The 19,171-nt window shown below is 47.4% G+C and overlaps 9 protein-coding genes across 9 annotated transcripts; 4 read left to right on the top strand and 5 right to left on the bottom strand.

The window, feature by feature from the left end:
* Positions 1-160: 160 nt before the first annotated feature.
* Positions 161-1,081, top strand: TERG_08063 (uncharacterized protein; the record flags this gene model as incomplete). The annotated part of the gene is made up of 1 exon (XM_003231229.1): positions 161-1,081. One exon carries the CDS (start codon positions 161-163, stop codon positions 1,079-1,081), a length of 921 nt encoding a protein of 306 aa, XP_003231277.1.
* Positions 1,082-1,481: 400 nt separating this feature from the next.
* On the top strand, positions 1,482-4,450 carry TERG_08062 (uncharacterized protein; the record flags this gene model as incomplete). The annotated part of the gene is made up of 6 exons (XM_047748879.1): positions 1,482-1,692; positions 1,751-2,376; positions 2,447-2,762; positions 2,813-3,277; positions 3,329-3,437; positions 3,487-4,450. 6 exons carry the CDS (start codon positions 1,482-1,484, stop codon positions 4,448-4,450), a joined length of 2,691 nt encoding a protein of 896 aa, XP_047604870.1.
* Positions 4,451-4,902: 452 nt separating this feature from the next.
* Positions 4,903-5,789, top strand: TERG_08061 (uncharacterized protein; the record flags this gene model as incomplete). The annotated part of the gene is made up of 2 exons (XM_003231227.1): positions 4,903-5,256; positions 5,316-5,789. The coding sequence occupies 2 exons, from the start codon at positions 4,903-4,905 to the stop codon at positions 5,787-5,789; spliced, it is 828 nt and encodes a 275-aa protein (XP_003231275.1).
* Positions 5,790-6,131: 342 nt separating this feature from the next.
* On the bottom strand, positions 6,132-7,773 carry TERG_08060 (uncharacterized protein; the record flags this gene model as incomplete). The annotated part of the gene is made up of 3 exons (XM_003231226.1): positions 6,132-6,735; positions 6,796-7,506; positions 7,580-7,773. The coding sequence occupies 3 exons, from the start codon at positions 7,771-7,773 to the stop codon at positions 6,132-6,134; spliced, it is 1,509 nt and encodes a 502-aa protein (XP_003231274.1).
* Positions 7,774-9,063: 1,290 nt separating this feature from the next.
* On the bottom strand, positions 9,064-10,617 carry TERG_08059 (uncharacterized protein; the record flags this gene model as incomplete). Its single annotated transcript, XM_003231225.1, has 1 exon — positions 9,064-10,617. The coding sequence occupies one exon, from the start codon at positions 10,615-10,617 to the stop codon at positions 9,064-9,066; it is 1,554 nt and encodes a 517-aa protein (XP_003231273.1).
* A 786-nt stretch (positions 10,618-11,403) lies between these two features.
* TERG_08058 (uncharacterized protein) lies at positions 11,404-14,177 on the bottom strand (the record flags this gene model as incomplete). The annotated part of the gene is made up of 6 exons (XM_047748878.1): positions 11,404-11,750; positions 11,799-11,945; positions 12,011-12,641; positions 12,699-13,327; positions 13,376-13,839; positions 13,999-14,177. The coding sequence occupies 6 exons, from the start codon at positions 14,175-14,177 to the stop codon at positions 11,404-11,406; spliced, it is 2,397 nt and encodes a 798-aa protein (XP_047604869.1).
* Positions 14,178-14,732: 555 nt separating this feature from the next.
* Positions 14,733-16,106, bottom strand: TERG_08057 (uncharacterized protein; the record flags this gene model as incomplete). The annotated part of the gene is made up of 1 exon (XM_003231223.2): positions 14,733-16,106. One exon carries the CDS (start codon positions 16,104-16,106, stop codon positions 14,733-14,735), a length of 1,374 nt encoding a protein of 457 aa, XP_003231271.2.
* Positions 16,107-16,886: 780 nt separating this feature from the next.
* Positions 16,887-17,691, top strand: TERG_08056 (F1F0 ATP synthase subunit g; the record flags this gene model as incomplete). The annotated part of the gene is made up of 3 exons (XM_003231222.2): positions 16,887-17,184; positions 17,304-17,388; positions 17,448-17,691. The coding sequence occupies 3 exons, from the start codon at positions 16,887-16,889 to the stop codon at positions 17,689-17,691; spliced, it is 627 nt and encodes a 208-aa protein (XP_003231270.1).
* Positions 17,692-17,935: 244 nt separating this feature from the next.
* TERG_08055 (uncharacterized protein) lies at positions 17,936-19,077 on the bottom strand (the record flags this gene model as incomplete). Its single annotated transcript, XM_003231221.1, has 2 exons — positions 17,936-18,598; positions 18,661-19,077. 2 exons carry the CDS (start codon positions 19,075-19,077, stop codon positions 17,936-17,938), a joined length of 1,080 nt encoding a protein of 359 aa, XP_003231269.1.
* Positions 19,078-19,171: the final 94 nt, after the last annotated feature.

The following is a 19,171-nucleotide window of genomic DNA, read 5'->3' as shown; positions in this document are numbered from 1 at the left end:
AGTGAAGCTATTAATGCAACAGGATTGAGCAACTGAATCAGAATGGACATGTGGCCAGTATATAAAAGAGCTCCTTCGAATATAGCCCTGTCAAGAGGATAACTGGGTCGAGTATCGAGGGTCTTTATAACTGGCCAGTTCCGCCATATTTAATGGCCAGATGCGATTGAAACGCACTATCAGCTTACAACATCTCGCTGCCTCCAGATTTGCTGTTTCGCCCAAACAACTTAAGGCTTCGTCGTTCAAGGCGACGATATTGGAGATAGGAAGTATGGAAATGGCCTTCCCAGCACTTCATATTGTCGAGCCCAGGAGCGCTCACACCCATTCGGCCATTCTCCTCCACGGCCGCGCGAGCAACGGTGCTGATTTTGCCGAAGAGTTCTTTGACTCACCCACGTCCGAGAAGAAGAATCTACCAGCCCACTTTCCTGGCTGTAGATGGGTGTTCCCCACGTCTCGAGAGCGATGGAGTGTTGTATTCGAGGAGAATATGACAGCCTGGTTTGATATCTATTCTCTCGTGAATATCTCAGAGAAGCAGGACCTTCAGGTCGAGGGATTAAAGGAGTCTACGGCATATCTACTGGACCTCCTGGAGAGCGAAATCGCACTTCTTGGAGGCAGGAGCGACAAGCTTGTACTCATTGGGATGAGCCAGGGCATGGCAACGGCTCTTTGGACACTCCTATGCTCTCCCGGACGAATCAAGGGCAAGATAGGGGGCTTTATAGGCATGTCTGGTTGGCTACCGTTTGCCGGCGATATGCAATGTCAGTCTCCATCTCAGTCTTTGCAAGATGTTATATCGACTCGATGTGGAGAGCAGATCCAAGCTACGGATGAAGAGGTCAAGAAGATGCTGTCTACACCAGTACTGCTGCTACATGGGACAGATGACGCCTGGGTGGACATTGAGCTGGGCCGACAGGCATCTGCAGGCCTGGCCCAGCTGGGGATGCACGCTGTCTTCAAGGAGTATACGGGTGCAGACAATGACGGACACTGGGTCAAGGAGCCGGAGGGCGTCGATGATATTACAGGGTTCCTTGGGGATATCTACCCAAGGGAAACATAGTGACCGACCAGGGCAAATAACTAGTTAACTGCCCCGCCGGTGGCATTAACCTCTCACAATGTAACGGAGCCCGCATCTGCATCTGCATCTGCTTCTTGGATCTTGGATTCCAACACTGTAACCGTTCGTGTTCACCCGGATCCAGGCCAAAAAAGCAAGAAAGCAAGGAAAAGAAGCAAAGAAAGCAAGATGAAGAAGGGCCTGGCTAAGCAGTTGCATTGCTGCACTCTCCTCTTCCCCCCGGTGGGCGCCGACGCAGTAACTATTTATACTGCCAGAAATGCCGTTTATTTTGATCTAGGCTGTATGTCAAGTCCTGAAGACTCTCTGTCGATATATCAAGCTAGAAAGTACATGATTAACTAGTTAAAAAATATCCTCTCTTGCGGTGAGATTCAATATGTTTGGGCGTACACTCGCCCTCGCTGCAGTGTTCGCTACGACTGCTTTGTCGGTTGCTGCGTCCCTGGAGGAGTGTCCCGGGTACAAGGTGTCCAACGTCAGGGACAATGGACATACTCTGAAAGCGGAACTCCAGCTCGCAGGCAAAGCATGCAATGTTTACGGCAAGGATATCAGGCAGTTGAAGCTGCGTGTTGAATACCAGACTCGTAAGGCACCTCGTCATGTTGACTACCTATATACAATGTGTACTAATGGGAAAAATAGATGAACGGTTGCATGTTATCATTGAAGACTCCAAGGAAGACGTATATCAGGTCCCTGAGTCTGTGTTTCCTCGGCCAGAGTCTGAAAAGGATGACAGTGCCTCAAAAAAATCAGCTCTAAGATTCTCCATGACCCAGAAGCCATTCTCCTTCAAAATAACCAGGCGAGCTACTGACGAGGTCATCTTTGATACATCCAATTCTCCCTTGATCTTTGAGTCTCAGTATCTACGCCTTCGCACTTCTCTGCCGGATGAGCCCAACTTGTACGGACTAGGGGAGCATAGTGACCCTCTGCGTCTACAGACAGAAGACCTTGTTACTACTCTTTGGAATAGAGATGCCTTTGGAATTCCTCCTGGAACTAACTTGTACGGTTCCCACCCGGTCTATTTTGATCATAGGGGAAAGTCAGGTACTCACGGTGTCTTTCTCTTGAACTCCAATGGCATGGATGTCAAGGTAGGGAGTGCGAATGGTGGTACTGGAAAAAAGTACCTGGAATATAACACCCTAGGAGGCGTCTTTGACTTTTACTTCATGGCTGGACCGACACCAAAGGAGGTTGCTTCTCAATATGCTGAAGTGGTTGGCCTGCCAGCCATGATGCCCTACTGGGGCTTTGGAGTAAGTCTTTCACCTTCATGCCGCTCTTTACCTTTGAATTTATGAAAGACTCAATACTGATCGAATCTAGTTTCATCAATGCCGGTATGGCTACCAGGATGCTTTCAACGTTGCCGAGGTGGTCTACAACTATAGCCAAGCTGGTATCCCCTTGGAAACCATGTGGACGGATATTGACTATATGGACGGACGCAAAGTCTTCACACTGGACTCGAAGCGCTTCCCCATAGACGAGATGAGAGCCCTAGTAAAGTACCTCCATGATCACGACCAGCATTACATTGTCATGGTAGATCCAGCAGTGAGCTACGGCGACAATGACGCCTTTGAGCGAGGAAAAAAGCAAGACGTCTTCATGAAATCGAGGGACGGATCAATCTATAAAGGTGAGTTAGAGGCTCTACGCCCTCTATTTACTCTACTAAGTTATCTCTAGGTGCCGTCTGGCCTGGTGTCACTGCATTTCCTGATTGGTTTCATCCTGGGACTCAAGATTACTGGAATAATGAGTTCAAACTGTTCTTCAACCCTGAAAATGGAATAGACATCGATGCGCTCTGGATTGATATGAACGAGGCTTCCAATTTTTGCGATTGGCCGTGTTCTGACCCTGAAGGGTGGGAAAGAGACCATGATCTACCACCAGCTCCTCCACCCGTCAGACCAATCCCAAGACCGCTACCTGGATTCCCGGATAAACTCCAGCCAGGTAGCGTTAAGCTTCTCAAGCGTGATGGAACCAGAATAAGAAGCAAAGCTGGCTTGCCAGGTCGTGATCTTATTGACCCGCCATACAAGATCCAGAACGAAGCTGGATCTATCAGCAACAAGACCTTGAATACCGACTTGGTTCATGCCAACGGTCTAGTTGAGTATGATACTCATAACCTTTACGGCACCAGTAAGTTTTAGACTTCTGCCTCTCCATATACTTTAAACTAAGGTTCCCCAGTGATGAGCAGTGCCAGTCGAGAATCTCTTTTAGCTCGCCGTCCGACAAAAAGGCCCATGGTGATCACTCGAAGTACTTTTGCTGGGGCTGGAGCTCATGTTGGGCATTGGTATGCGTACACTTTCCTTCAAATGTGTTGCAGTGCTAACCTAATACAGGCTTGGTGATAACCTCAGTGAATGGAGCCAGTACCGATTTTCCATTTCCCAGATCCTTCAATTTGCAGCCATATACCAGGTTCCCATGGTAGGAGCTGACGTATGCGGCTTTGGAGGTAACGTCACGGAAGAATTATGTGCTAGGTGGGCTATGCTAGGCGCCTTTTATCCATTTTATAGGAACCACAACGATATTGCTGGCCGAGACCAGGAATTTTACCGCTGGGAGTCTGTAACCGAGGCAGCAAGGGCTGCCATTGGAATCAGATATAAACTCCTTGACTACATCTACACTGCTTTCCACCGTCAAACACAGTCTGGAGACCCTGTTTTGAACCCACTCTTCTACATCTACCCAGAGGACAAAGATACCTTTGCAATCGACCTACAGTTCTTCTACGGCGATGCTCTGTTGGTTAGTCCGGTAACGGGCGAAGGTGCCACAAGTGTTGACATATATCTGCCTGATGATATTTTCTATGATTACTATACAGGGGAACCTGTTGAAGGAAAGGGAGAAGTGATCACAATGGAGAATGTTCCCATCACGCACATTCCCCTTCACTTCCGCGGCGGACAAATTGTTCCAATGCGCGCCGACAGCGCCAATACAACCACCGAGCTACGAAAACAGCCATTCGAACTTGTCATCTGCCTCGACCGTGAGGGTAACGCAGAAGGTAGTCTCTATCTAGATGATGGTGATTCCCTTGAGCAACCACATACATCAGAAATCAACTTTGAATACCACGAAGGGGTCCTCAAAGTCTCTGGAAAGTTCGATTTCCAGAACGAAGAAGCCTTAGAGATCGAAAACATATTTGTCCTGGGGTACAAGCAGGATATGAATGTGGAGGACAAAGGGAATAAGAAAAAAGACTCCCAATATGATGCGAGATTGAAAAAGCTTGCTATCAAAGCTACAGTTTTACTTACAGGGCCTTCTGAAATGACTCTTCACTAGAGGATGGCAGTGAAGTGAGAGCATTATTATACTGGACATTAATATATATATATTGGTGCACTTGACCAATGTTCTGTCTCCATATCTCTTAGGGAGGCTTTGATATTACTCCTACCCCTTTGATACTCTCTCTTAGAGCTAGAGGTTAACTAGATGGAATATCAAAGCAAAGCACATAGTATTATATCTATATACTAGCATTCAGATAATAAGACAGCCTTGTAAGCATATATGTTTATAGCCATAGCATTAATCTCACTTATCAAAATTTGGTAACAGCCCCTGAGCGTCGTCCTGCTGCACTCTCAGCCATGTCTTGAAGCTATCAAAAAAGTCTTCCACTTCCTTTCTCTTCTCCTCAAACAAACAACTATCCTTCCAGTTTATATTTGAACTCTGACTTCGACCGAATTCAGCCTACAAACCACTTCAACAGCCCTTCAGCGGTGATCATGGATCTCAGCAAACGCTGCGGCAGCCCTGAATCCCCCAAACGCAAGAAACGGAAAACGAAACATGCTTTGAGACCCAGATCAGCTTCAGCTCCAGCTCGATCTAGAGTTCCACGGCCTGAGACTCCTCCTGAACCCAAGGCTAAAGACCCATTGACGAAGGAAGCCCTTGATGCATTGAATAAATTCGTCATGGCTAATCCTAGTGCTGAGGCCTTGAATGAACGCGAGTCAGGGCCAAAGATGAAGCTTCTCTATGCCCCTGACTACTTCAATGCATGTGACTTTGTTGCACAATGCGAAATGCAAGAGATTGCTGACAATGGAGGCTTTGATATGTCTGGCTTGAGAATCGTACGTTGATATCATGATTTGTTCGCTCGATTCTTCAAACAATCTAACGTTGTTGGTAGGCCTTGCATGACCGGACTCATGACTATGCTTGCATTGAAGTTCCAAAGGGTGACGAAGACTATGCCGCTGAACAGTTTGCGGATGACGAGGACGACGGAGCTGTCTGCGAAGACGGCAAATATGGCAAAGATCATGATATCCAGGTTGAAGGCGCTATTGATATTGAAGGCAATATGGTTGGCAACCGCGCTATCGAGCTTGCTTCCAGGGAGGCCTGGCTTGGGGCTCACGGGCTGGTCCTGGACACTGCCGCAGATAGAAGATTTGAGCTTCGTCCTGCTACTAGGTCACCATCTCCAGAGTCTGATGGTGAAGATGATGAACCCGTCGCTGGATTGCCAACCTATTTTGGCGAACCAGTCGACTTGAACCTGAACGACTATACCAAGGTTCGCCTTGCAATCGAAGAAACCGCTGTCATCATGAGGGGTTTTTTCCGTCTGCAGATGTCGGAGAATGAGAACGAGGACTAGAACTGGCACATTGATATAGGTGTCTATCATGTCGAGTTATGTGTGTCCAGATAGGAAATACCCCCCGACAGAAAAATAATGAAAATAACGAAAAAAAAAAAAAAAAAGGGTGGTGTGTGATGGAAATGTTGATTCAGGGGTATCGAAGGTTGGGGCGGCGTGCGCTAGATTAAGACTGTATCTAAAAGGCCCTTTTCGAGCACATGTCTCTTCTTCACTGGCTTGAATGGTGTGATTGATTAAAATGAACAAGATCAGTATACAGAACAAGTTCGCTAGTCTATACGCAGCTGAAAAGACATCGTCAGGTATTAATTATAACGTTCCTGGTGAACTCTGCACTTATTTGTTAGACGTTGGGACGTCTGCCGGAAGCTCTTGCGGCGAGTAATCCCTATCAGGCAGCTCTGACGGCGCCTGTTGGCTGACTCCAGCATCCATCTCAAGGGGGATATCATGGTTATGTTTCTTGTCCTCCTCCGCTCTCTGACTTGTATTAACAAGGGGCAGCCCTGCCTTCGAATCTCTGTCCCGGTTTTGGTTGCGCCGTTTGAAGAAGAAGAATATTCCCAGACCACCTATAGCCAGGAAAGCAACGACACCGATGACTATGCCTGCAATGGCGCCGCCACTCAGAGAAGAATCGTCGTCGCAGTTTGAGCCACCTCGGACGGTCACAAAGTTTGTGTCTGTTGTTGGATTGGCCTTCCAGACGCTAAACTCCTTCATGTCGTTGTTAACGTGTATATAGGCGGATGTAAGGAACGGTTGACCTAGATAAGACATAGCCTCATGTCTGATCTGTCCAAAATTAATAGTTTTGTTGCCATCAACTATCTTCTGTTTTCCGTCATCATCTATTTCTACGTTCGGTAGAACGAGTTGATGATTAGGTATGGTGATCTGAAGTCCGGAGGAGAGTATGAAGGTGATATTGCCAGCAAACCTGGAGCTGTTAGTTTTCTGTATCGTCTTGCATATTTAAGGGGAGGAAATTGGCACATACACGCCGTCCGGCTCATAGGCAAGGCTTGAAGGGTAGATTCCGGTAGAATGCTCAACAGTCTTCCCCGGAAAGGCCTTCTTCAGGTTGCCAAAAACGTCCTCCGGAAGAACAACCTGGGGGTTATCCGGTTTGATGCAGGCGCGTAAAGCAGAACCCGGCGTATTGAGCAGACTCGTTTTCTTTCCATCTATATGGTTGACAACAATATTGCTCAGATAGACAAGCAGTGAACTCGGGCATCCAACTCCATCTGAAAATGGAGCTGTTAGGGGTGCACCTCCAGCCATCTTTGCCTTATCATATCCACCCAGCACCAAGCTTCCATCCATCTGGTTCTCCTGCTCAGCTCCTTGCCATCCCCAGAATAGTGACCATGACCTCGACGCAATCTTGCCCTGATCGTAGAGGCGATTGAGAAAGGTTGAATCCGGCCCAAAGCCTATACCATTCTGAGGTATGACTCCTGGCTTTGGAAAGTAGACTGGGAACTGGTCGAGTGAGATATCTGATCCCACATTCAGAATATCCGTTCCTCTTATATTTATGGTTCCGCCTGCCGGGCTCTTATCTGTCTGCTCAGGATTCTCTGGTCCTCTCCAAGACGTCGAGCCTTTATCGTTGAAAGACCCTCCATGCACCCAGGAGCAGGCGGGTCGGCTCGAATTACCGCACGGGAAGCTCGTGTTCCAGAAAGACGTACTGTTCCAGTCACTATATACAGATATGGTGTGTTAGCGATTGACTGACTGCAGAGTCTGCATTTGCCCATATAAATGTGACTTACGCATCCAGCGCAGCCACTATAGTCTGAGCAGGAGTTCCGAATTCCACAGCTAACCCCCATCGCACAACCTCTCGATCTGAAATCGTGCCATTCCCAATGGGCAGAGACAATGGCGGTGCGTCGCAGGCAGATCTGACAAGGCCTGAAAATGAGACCAGGAGATACGCGCATGTCAAAAGCAGAGAACAGCCCATCTTGAAGCCGGTCTACTCCCTCTGATAGCAGTAAACACAGCCAACCACGGTTCACAGGCAACCAGATGGGTTGTTTTTCAATGGAGAACTCCCGTCCTTTCGTAGCCGCTGTGTTCCTGGATTGTTCGAGCAGAATAAAGGACGAAAACCTGAGGCCTCCGTCCATCTCTTTGGCCCAGCAAGTATCAACTGGTGATCCTTCAGAGGCTAATCAGCCATGTTTGGCAGGGATAAACATGACAGTCGTATTGCACGACTCAGCCATCGTGAAGACTTGCGGGCCCGTTCATGCATCGATGATACTGCAAGCTGTGGCTTTCCAGAGTACCTACTCCGTACAGAGTACTCCGTTCGTTGATCATACGCTAGATATGCGGTTAGCAGGGAGTCCGATAACCATCAGAACCAGGGCATTCTACACCTTACAAGGAAAAGTCTTCATCTTCGTTCTCCGGCTTTTTCTGTTGCACACTTTCTTATTGTGAGAGCCAATTTCCGGTGCTGAGCCGCGATCCCTGTGATGTGTGGAACAGGAGTGGAGGACGCAGACGGCCGAAGAGCTGCTCGGAGTGGTCAGGATGCAAGGCGCTTCATGGATTCCAGCTTGGCGACGGCGATTTCTAAACAAATGGCGTTACAGCCGCAAGAAAGTAGCCCATCCTCGAGATGTTACATTATTGACTGGATGCTGGTATTACTGTTTGGTCGTGTGTTGTTGCTAGCTTCAATAACTAACAGCCAGCATGTGTTATTCTCGTGTTATTTATTCCATAACTATCAATATCTAACTAGTATCTACCAACAAGAGTCTATATGCATTAACTATTAGCTACTGAGTTCACGAACTGACGCACGAAGATGACAAAAATATAGTCATCAGTGTTCTAGTCTTCATTCGAATTCCAAGAGTTAGTAACTGCAGTGACTGAATCTATACGATGGCCCGGAGGAGGCGGTTAGGTAATGGCCGGGGATAGGGGTATACTCGGGTGGCGCGTTGGATAGCTAAGCCATGGCGACAGGTTATCTATGAGAATACTGGTGACCTATGAATGTTCGAGTCAGCTTAGCATCGATCCGTTCATGTCGGCTCGAGGTCTTCTCTCTCATGGAGTTCATATTCAAGATCTCTTTGTTAACAGCATACCAGCTGTGATACAAGAGTAAGGGCTGTTGCCGCTTATTAAGGTATATATTAAATCATTGCAAAACCCCCGGCCAACGACATTAGGCAGAAGGGAAAAGAAATGAACATCGCAAGTAGTAGTCAAGTAAATATGAACTTGGCCATCACAAACTAGCCTTCCCCCTGGACTCAAAGGGCTGGAACAGGACTAATATACCAGCCGCTATGAACAAGGCACCGCTAACATACACGGGTGTGGCTGTTTGAAGATTGGCAAACATTGCAATAATGGGGGCCATAACGCCGAAAATGCGATTCGCCGCAGCAGTCAACGCATTACCCGTTCCTCGGTCCTTGGTAGGGAAAATCTCAGGCGTATAAGCATATAGAACGGCATACATGATGTTGCTCATGAAGTTGTAGGCGCAATTCCAACCCAGTAGCGCATCAGAGGTCATTGCAGTTGTGGAGCAAAAGAGAAAGACACCTGTCATCGCGGTGGAAAATGAGAGGGCCCCTTTACGGCCAATATAGGGTATCTCGACCAGTGCGCCTCCGATAAGAGAGCCCGGTATTCCGAGGACTGCAATAATGAGAGAGTTCCTATAAGTAATGTAGGTAGAGCTGTCACCAAAATGTGCACCTCTAGAGGCTTGGATAAACGGCAGAAATGCGTTGTATAGAGGGAATCCAAGACCAATGAACGCCCAAACACCAATTATAACTGAGGTTGAAAATGCTAAGGTAGGAGATTCAAAGAGCGCATTCACATGCTTGAAATCAAACTTTGACAGCTTTCGCTGCACTGCAACTTTGGCGTTGCTCCTTATGGGGGGTCCTATGCGGGCTAGGTCTTCGATAGTAAGAGTGGAAACTTTGCCGTTTCGTCTGGCAACTTCATGCACAACCCGGACTGCTTCTTCATCCTGACCTTTCCCCATTAGATACTTTGGAGACTCGAAAATGGTGAAGCAAGTAAATCGCAGGAGGAACATGATCATTGATAGCCCTCCCATGGCAATCAGGAAGTACCTCCAGCCCATGTTAGCAGACTTTGTGCATTCGGAATTTTCCTGGCAGGAATAATTTCCGAGCAGTGGCCAGGCAACTAGATTCGCCAGAACTTGTGCCAGGGCCCAGTCGATCGAAAGAATGGTAAGGAGGTACTGGTGCGTGGATGGGAGGAACTCAAGGAAGATTGCCGAGTCGACGGGTAAGTTGCCCCCTACTCCGATAGACCACAACGCTGCAAAGACTCCAATAGCAGAGAAGGATGGTGAACCTGCTGCTGCTAGCCCAAACACGGCAGTGATCCCAATTGTCAAGTTAAAGGCCCATTTTCTCCCGTAGATGTCGCACCCAAATCCCCAGAAGACAGCACCCACCAGCAGCCCCAGGTTTTGGGCAAGCGTAAGAAGCGGAGCCTTTGACGGCATGAACTCATTTTTCACAGGAGTAAAGATGAGGGAGGTAATAATCGGCCACATATTATCACTGGCCCATCCGAAGCCAATAACAATGAATAGCTGCCATTGATACCATCCCATTCCAATGTCAAGGATGGCCTTATTCAACAACAATGCTTTGGCTTCATAAATCGGGTCCATGGTGCCTTTGGGAATAGTGGCCAGAAGCTCCTCATTTGAGGACGTATCGGTAAGTGTCTCGTCATAGTCCCCTTGTTGTTTGGGGTCATCCCTTGAACTGCTCGCGGCCATCTTGCAGTATATCAAAGATGTATAGTCTCTAATAAAGACAACAATATAGCAGAGTAACAACTAATTGAAATTAGTAGTATGTGGGAAGAGAGAGGAAAGAAATAAGCGAGGCCATATATACACGGAAGACCAGCGTAAACAAAATATGACCCACGTTGTCTCCGGGTGAAGATAATGGCTCAAACCAGACATGGAGGGAGAGCTGCCACCTATTTAACCTCGTGGAGTGGCACACAGTGACATAATTAAGCGTCACATCGTCTGAGTTTAGTGCCTCACATGCATTTGTCTAAACGTAGTTAGTTCTCGCCAACCCTTGGGAGGTGGAATCGAGAAGTACCCTGGAAGCGGAGAACTCCTAGCAAAAACGTCGGATTTCAGCGGGCCCAAAAGTCCCAGACAAGTGAGAAATAGCCATCCAGGAACGGCAGCAAGGCAGCAAGGGAGGAGAGTCATCTGGGATAGCCGGACAAGCAGCAAGCAGCGTCTTCTGATTCTCTTGGTGGTTTGCTTCAACAGAAAACACAAAAATAAAGTTCGTGATATCAATTAAGGTGGGATGACAAATCACGGAAGACGTCATAGCTCATGTCTTGGCATGTTTACTTTATTTTCTAGCCTTATCATTGGTCAAACCTTAAATCACGTGGAATGTAAATAAACACTGCAAAGCCTGCAAACACCATCTGCTTAATAAGCTACATAATTGCTTCTTCCGCAATATCAATTGATTGTTCTTCACAACGACGACACCAGACGAACAAATCTCGACCAACACCAATGCTACTACAAATCCAGCTCGACATGTCCGGGGCTAGGCGGAAGTTCTCCCGTGTCCCAGCTCTTCTTTTCTGGGCCCAATACGAACTCGATGATCCCACCGTCTTTGATATCATCATGACTCACCCAGCTCTTGGTCCATATCTTACCGTTGACCTTGACATTCTGGACGAAATAGCTATCCTCGCTAAGATTCTGCGCAGTGATGGTGAGCCTTGAGTTATCCCCCACCTCCACGGAAACATTGTCAAACCATGGGCTTGATAGTAGATATACTGGCTGGGTTACCACAGGGTACAAACCCAGGAAATTCCATATCAGCCAGCTATCAATAGCTCCTGCGTCGCTATTCCCTGTATTTTATTAATTGAATGAACAGACAGACAGAATCAGAAACTAACCTGGAAGCCCAGACGGTTGAGCACTATAATACGAGTTAACCGTATCTCGAAGACGGAGAACGGATTTCCACTGCCGTCCAGGGAGATAGTTGTACAAGAATGGAGTGAAGAAGCTCGGCTCATTCCCAGGGTTAAATAACGTGGTACCTATAAAGACGTAGAACATCAGAAGCTTGTTCGAGAAACGAACGAATCAAGGATGTTGAAACTACCTAGCGTGTTTGTTCCGCCAGAACCCACATCCCCCTTACGCAGTCCTGGGACAAACATCTGATCGAGCCTTTGCTCCATCGTTTTTTCACCGCCCATGAATTTGATCAGGGATCTCATATCGAATGGAACATTCCATCCGTATTCAATTGGCAATGCCTCATAGCTATGGGAACTCCATTCACACTCCCCGCAATCGAGCGGATCATACCCGGGTGTCACAGAACCATTTGGCCAAGTTGGTGCTAGAAACCCTGTGAAGTTGAGACTGCTGATGTTCTTGTGCCAGATTCGCTGCCACCCGGCGCTCCGGTTCAGATACTTATCATAATCTTCTGGTGCAAGATCCTTTGCAACTTGGCTCAGAGCAAAGTCATTCAACGAGTACTCAACTGTCCGGCTAATGCTTCTACCAAAACTCGGAGTCACATACCCATACTGAAGCCAATCTAGAAGGGCACCACGCCCTTCCTTTGTGGAGCCAGTCAGATCTGCCGGTCCGAAATTGTTGTATGGTACTACTTCAGCATCTGTTCTCATCGCCAAGTACCCATCTGTCCAGTTAACACCCTTTTGCAGGCCTTTGACATATGCGTCTGCCAGGATATTGTCTGCATTGCTACCTCCTTGAACCTATGTCTCCATAGTTAGCAATAATCTCCGGTAACAGAAGTGCGAGCATATCAATACCCTTCCGTTTGCATTGCCACTTCGTCCATCAGGCATAAAACGCTCAAATCTCCAGATATCAATCAGGGAGCGGATGGTTTCTGCCGCGAACTGAGGCTTGGTTAATAAGTAGAAACTGTTTAGGCATCGGAAGGTATCCCATATGGCATAATAATCGTCATAGTAAGGTTCTGCCGATTCCCAATAAGGGTTTTCACCCGTCCTGTTACTAGGAAGCAAATGCGAACGATACAGAGCGGAATACAACATTTTCCGTCTCGTTGTATTGGTATCCGACGTTGTTACTGTGCTCAGGACTTCACTATTCCACCGACCCTTTGTATCATTCACAGTATCGTTCATGTTCCAGGACCTTATCTCATTAGTAAACTGACATGCTTTCTCGGTTGAGATAAATGAGATACCAATCCTGGATTTTAAGATCCTTGTGTCTGATGGAAACTCGAAAATAGCTCCGATTCTGTCTGCGTACTGATAACCTTCTCGTCCTCCTGTGATTGTTTGCTGATTTGAAAACTTCGCCTCTCCTCGACCTTCATCATATGGATCAGTATATGGGGCACGCCATGTTTTTGCGGAGGTCGGAGCTATATCAAACTCGGCACACATGAAAACCTGGAAATTCGGTCCTAATTTTGGTGAGATTCTGGATCAAAGATATCGAAGAAAACTCATACCTTCGTTCCAGCCTCCTCGATAAATACCATATCCGGTATACGTCCGCCCACCGTCCTGTATATCAATCTTCCCATTGCTATACATCTGGTTTGCGCTTGGTTCTCCATGGGTTGGCAGATAATGGCTTAAGTCAACTAAGACGAACTTTCCAGTGGAAGGTGGATATGTATATTGGAGAATCCCGGCGTGGTCGGTAGCAGACATCTCTACTGTAATTCCATTTCGGAGCCTAGTCTTATAATACCCTACTGATGCGGAGTCTTTGCCGACTCGAGGTTGCATATATGTCCTGTTGTCGGCTATGTCCACCCGGTCAAGGGTTGAAAGTGGCATCTGAGATATCACCCCATACTTCGGCGCACCTCCTGTTCCGCTCTCATGCATGAAAGATATAGCCGATACATTCCCGTCGGGTGAATACCCTGCATTCACGTCGACTTTCCTCTTCTCGTCCACATCATGGCTATTGAGCGAAGAAGTTAGCCGTGGAACAATCATACCACAAATGTATCGGAATGTCAGAGCCTAGTACACTATGGTATCGATTCCCACTTTAACTACTCCGAAGGGTAACCTGATGCCAGTTAGATACTTATATTGCTTTGATGTGTAGAGAACATACGCTGCGCCAGGGAAAACATTTCCGCCATTGTATGATGTACCAGCAACACTACCTTCAGTTCCAATAAACAAATCGACATATTGTGTCAGATCAATATCATTACCCTTAGCATTGGCTGTGAGCGATAGTATGAATAGAGGTGCCAAAATGGCAACATATTTGTTGCTAGTAACAAACATCTGATGATACTCCTAGGCTCAAACACCAAACCTAAAGTCACTTTGTTAGTGAGAAGAAGTAATTAGTTAATGCTAACCTGACGGGAAGTATTTGACCATATATGCTTATTCTTTCCGTGTGACCCTTATAAATCCGCTCCGAGCTTGAATCTTTGTAGATAATCCTTCTAGGTGGTATGTAGCGGGCATGCATACATCCTGGAGAACGCCATCCAATTACAGATATAGCCGTCCCCAAGAGCTGAACTGAGGTGGAGAGAACACTCATCTTGGATGTAACCAACATATCCTGGGTTACACTTATGTATGCAGATTGCGGGGTGGATCCACATCCAGGATATCTTCGAGCTGTGACCTTGAATCTGGTTCGTAGGGCCGGTATCTCCGACCTAGCACGATGCCGAAGAGTTAAGTGTTACTCTGGCGGGTTGGTTCAATGCAAATCATATTTACATCAGGGGCGGTTATATAATTCAAAATAACAGAAGGGTAAATGAGTAGGCGAAGTGTCTATATCATTAATCTGCTCAACTAAAAAACATCTATAAAACGAATTTAAATCCTACTCTGACGCCAAAGATGGGGAACATCAACATCAGTCATCGTACAAACCCAATCCCATGATTCACAGCAGTATATTGGGACACAATATAGCCGCTTTTCTACGCCATAATATCCCCAATTAACAACAATATCAAATCGAGTGTTCTTTCCCAAACTTTCACTGAGGAGCTTCATCTTTTCAGTCGGGGTGTGTTTTAGGTGGCTGCGAATATATTCACCCTCGGCATGTAGAGAGTGTGAAACATGAGATATTTTATAAACCGTGCTGTCTTGGAGTGAGCGCGCTAGGATAAATATGTCCTTGTAGATGTAAAGAAGCTCTGCGCTAAATTCCGCGAGCAGCTGCTCTGTTGTTTGAGACGGGCCTATGCTCATAGGAGTTTGACTCCGATGTACCCCGTTCGCTTTGATCTCATCCGGGAGGTTTGGTGAAGCATTAATCACCTCCGCAGCACTGAGATTGACTCGTGAATTAATGCTCGGTAATATGCCGCTCTCAGCCTCGCATGCCTTTGGGTTCTGCCTTAGCTCTAGGTCCTCTAGTGTGGCAGCGTACAGAAAGTCTGTGATATCAAGAAGTGTTGTAAGAAGTAAATTGCATTCCCCGGAAGTCGCGGTAATCAACCTCGTAGCGATTATAAGGTATGAAACATCATTCCCATTTTCATCGAACCCTGAAACCACAGGGCATGGTTCTTCTTCGAGAATATTAATATTTAGTGGGAATTTTTCTCCCTTTCCACTCGCAGAGTATATATCCTTGGAAGCGGCAACAACTGCATTGCCTGGTGATTTCGTGTCAAGAACGCAAAAGGAGTTGAGATGATCCAGGAGTTGCACAAGCTCTACCGCGCGTGGGGAAGCGCTCCTTGAAACAATGGAGCATACGGGAGAATGAGGTGGTGCAGGGCTAAGTCGTAAATTCGGGGATGAAGCCATGGTAAATGAATACTGCGACCTGAGGTTTGTGATGCAGCTTTTTTTCCGTACAGAGGTGGCAGATATGCTTGTATCACTAGACTCGAGGGTGGAAGTTGATGCCGAAGGAGAAATTGAAGAGTCAAGACTCGTTCGGACAGTTGCTGGTCGGCTGTAAGAATGGTCCTTGTCACATCTGTGTTCAAAGGTAGGTGAATTTTCTAATACAGGCGAGTAAATCAACCGCCATCCACAGTCTCCGCTTCCTTCTAGTGGGCTATTGGGATGTAGAGCACATTTTAACCAAATGCCTTCGGATGATAGTCGTAAATCGGTCCAGGAGTCTCTGCAAAACGACGTATCGAAGCTGTCATTGACCATATGTATCCCTGTAGTGCCTGTACCCTCCAAATTATCCTGGTCAGTTGATGGTGTGGAAGCATCCATCTCCAAGATGGTTGGGAATGTAGCAGACCCTGTTTGCTTTCGGCTTGCAGGGTGGTGCATCCGACCCCGGGCGAGCGGTAATGGACATGGTTGCTGGGGCCCCGCTCTTGTAATCATATAGGGTTCCATGTAGAGACATCAAGAACTTAACAATAACCATACAATCTGCAGTATGAGGAGGTATACTTGCCGAAAGTTGTCCATATGGCAGCTTCCTTTCTTCATCCTACGAGATCGCATAGCGTCCCAGACTGCAGCATGGCCAGGGTATATTTGTAGGCAACACCAGCAAGAAGTCACAGCACTACTTCTTGCGTCCTGATCAGGCTTCGCCATCAGTCAATCATTGTGAGCATCATCCTCTTCCCGTAGACGAAGCAAATGCGGTGCACATGTGATGCATCCGTACACGTGAAGTTGCCGATTCAACCAGATTCTTCGCGTGCTATGTGCCACGAGGCAGTCCTGCTGGCTAGCCCGTAGTCGTCAAAGCCGTCATCATCAGCATCCATGCCTCCAGAGACCAAGCGTGGACACGGCGAGGCTAAAGTCGAGGTTGAGGTTGAGGTTGAGGTTGAAAGGTGATGCTGTTGGAGAGTCGGAGTTTGCCTGGGCAAAAGTTACATCACGTGATTTACCCTTTGGGCCCGGAAAAACACGAAACTCGAAGACGAAAAAAGCGACTCCAAGACTTCACCATCGCCGACGCATCCAGCATCCGCCATTGACAGCTCCCGCGCACTCGAAGGGTCCCTCATTGCTTGTCCGGCTTCAATTTTGATGACTCTGCAGACTCTGCGCTTCTCTCCTTCCACCATGTCTGCCACAATGTCCCGTATGCTGATCCGGCAATCACGAACAGTGTTCCGACGACCAGCGATTAGACACTCGTCCACTGCACAGGAGACCGCCGCAAAGGCCAAAGATGCCGCCTCTTCAGCTACTTCCAAGGCGTCCGATGGGCTTACAAAAGTGACCGCTGCCGCTGGTCCGGCTCTTGCTGGCGCCATGTCCGGTGTGGGCGGTGCTTTGAAGAAGGTTGGAGGACGAACCGCCAAACTCGTCGCTTTCGTCGAATGTAAGGAGAATATCAGTCCAGCCGCCCCTTAGAGCAACGATTGCAGTTTAGTAAAGGAGATCTACTGCTTGCTTTGCTGCTTATATTTGACAGAGGGCTGACATAGCTTGCGTTCGCAGCTTTAATACCACCAACCATCTACTACTCCAGAGTCGGCCTTGAGCTGTCGAAAATCGTCTTCCGGGGACAGAAGATGGCACCACCGTAAGTCGATTATCTGGCTTATCGCTATTAGAAGCATGGATTTAACAATCGGACAACAGAGACATAGCCACTTTCCAATCGTACCTTTACTCTGCCTTGAACTCCCTCCGCCAGCCATCTACCATCTTCGCCAGCTTAAGAAATCCCAACGGCAGCGTTTCCCGGCTCCGAAACTTTGATGCCAAACAATGGGCCATTGTTGGAATTACAACCGCAGAAGTCATTGGATTCTTCTCCGTCGGCGAGATGCTCGGTCGATTCAAGGTGGTCGGCTACAGAGGAGAGGTCGCCCACGAACACTAGTCCCTTTTATCCAGACCGTTCAGACCTGACTCTCTATAAAAAAAAAAAGGAAAAAGAACAACCGGCATCAAATATCCATTCACATTCTCTATCCGCGGTTTTTCTTGTATCTTGCTGTATGATAGACATAAATTAAACGTTTGTTGAACCGTCCTGTCTTCAAGTTGTTAATTTTGCTTAGAATTAAATATTATTCCGCCTTCTCAGATGAATTATGCTATGATACCCTAATAATGCTTCCTCCCTACCAGTCGATGGTGCAAATGACCTTTCCCTTAGTCTTGTTACTCTCGACCAGCTCGTGCGCTTTCTGAATATCCTCCCACTTGAACACAGAGTCGACGACATGCTTAAACAGTCCTGTCTTCAAACCACGAAATACTTTCTCCTCGAACAATTCGCGCACTCTGGCTTGGTAGTTGACATCCCTCGACCGCAATGTACTCCCTTCAAACTTCAACCTTTTCATCAGGACTGGACGAATATCAACCCCGTCTGGCAAGATGGACCCAGCTAATAAGCCTAACAAGACAATTCGGCCATCTCTTGCAGCCACATTCAAGTTCTGCTGGAAGTAAGTTGGTCCAACGTAATCAATAATCAGGTCGATGCCCTGTCCGCCATTCATCTTCTTGATCTCCTCATCCCAGTCTTTACCATGCGTACTGGTATTAACAGCACCCACACATGAGAGTTCCTGAACGCAAAAGTTGGATTTCTCATCACTGCGGGCCGTAGCAAACACCTTTGGAGCTGGAATATCTGACCGTAATGAGTTTGCAAGTCTGGACAGCTGAATGCCCGCTATGGATACTGAAGATGCCCCAGCATGCCATAGAATTGATCGTGTAGTATCAGCGTCATAGCCTCCAACCACGTACAATGCTTGCAAAGCAGTGAACCAGATCTATATATACCGTCAGCCTAAACTCTAGATGTGGCACCGTAGAAGAAAAGCAAAGGTCTTACCTCGCACACACCAGCAGCATACTCCCAGCTCCAGTCTGCAGGCTTAGCTATCAACAGCTTCATCTCCGCTTCAACATACTCTGCATAAGCCCCTCCATACACCAGCCCAAACACCTCATCTCCAACCTTCCATTGTGTCCCGGTTGACGCTTGGTCGCTACCAACAGCTTCTATAACTCCGCTGAACTCCAGACCTAGGATCTTGGACGCTCCTGGGGGTGGCGGATAGAAGCCACTTCGCTGTATGGTATCGGCACGGTTGATGCCAAATGCTTTCACCCGAACAAGGCACTGGGTTGGCGAGGGGACCGGCTTGGGGACAGAGTCGTTAATGAAGAGATCGGCGGCAGCTCCAGAGCCGTTCTTAATGTCTAGTTTTAACTGCGCATTAGATACCCGCTTCGAGGTCAATGTCATGGAGCAGCGTCCGCTTACCGACCGCTTTCATGTTTACTCGCAGCTACGAAGCTGAACAGACGGAATGAGCCAACAGATGGAATTGCCAATATAT

The sequence above is a fragment of the Trichophyton rubrum genome (assembly GCF_000151425.1).
Source record: "Trichophyton rubrum CBS 118892 genomic scaffold supercont2.12, whole genome shotgun sequence".
In the NCBI taxonomy this organism is placed as follows: Eukaryota; Fungi; Ascomycota; class Eurotiomycetes; order Onygenales; family Arthrodermataceae; genus Trichophyton; species Trichophyton rubrum.
Note: the sequence above shows the minus strand (reverse complement) of the source record. Positions and strands in the feature narration are given on the sequence as shown.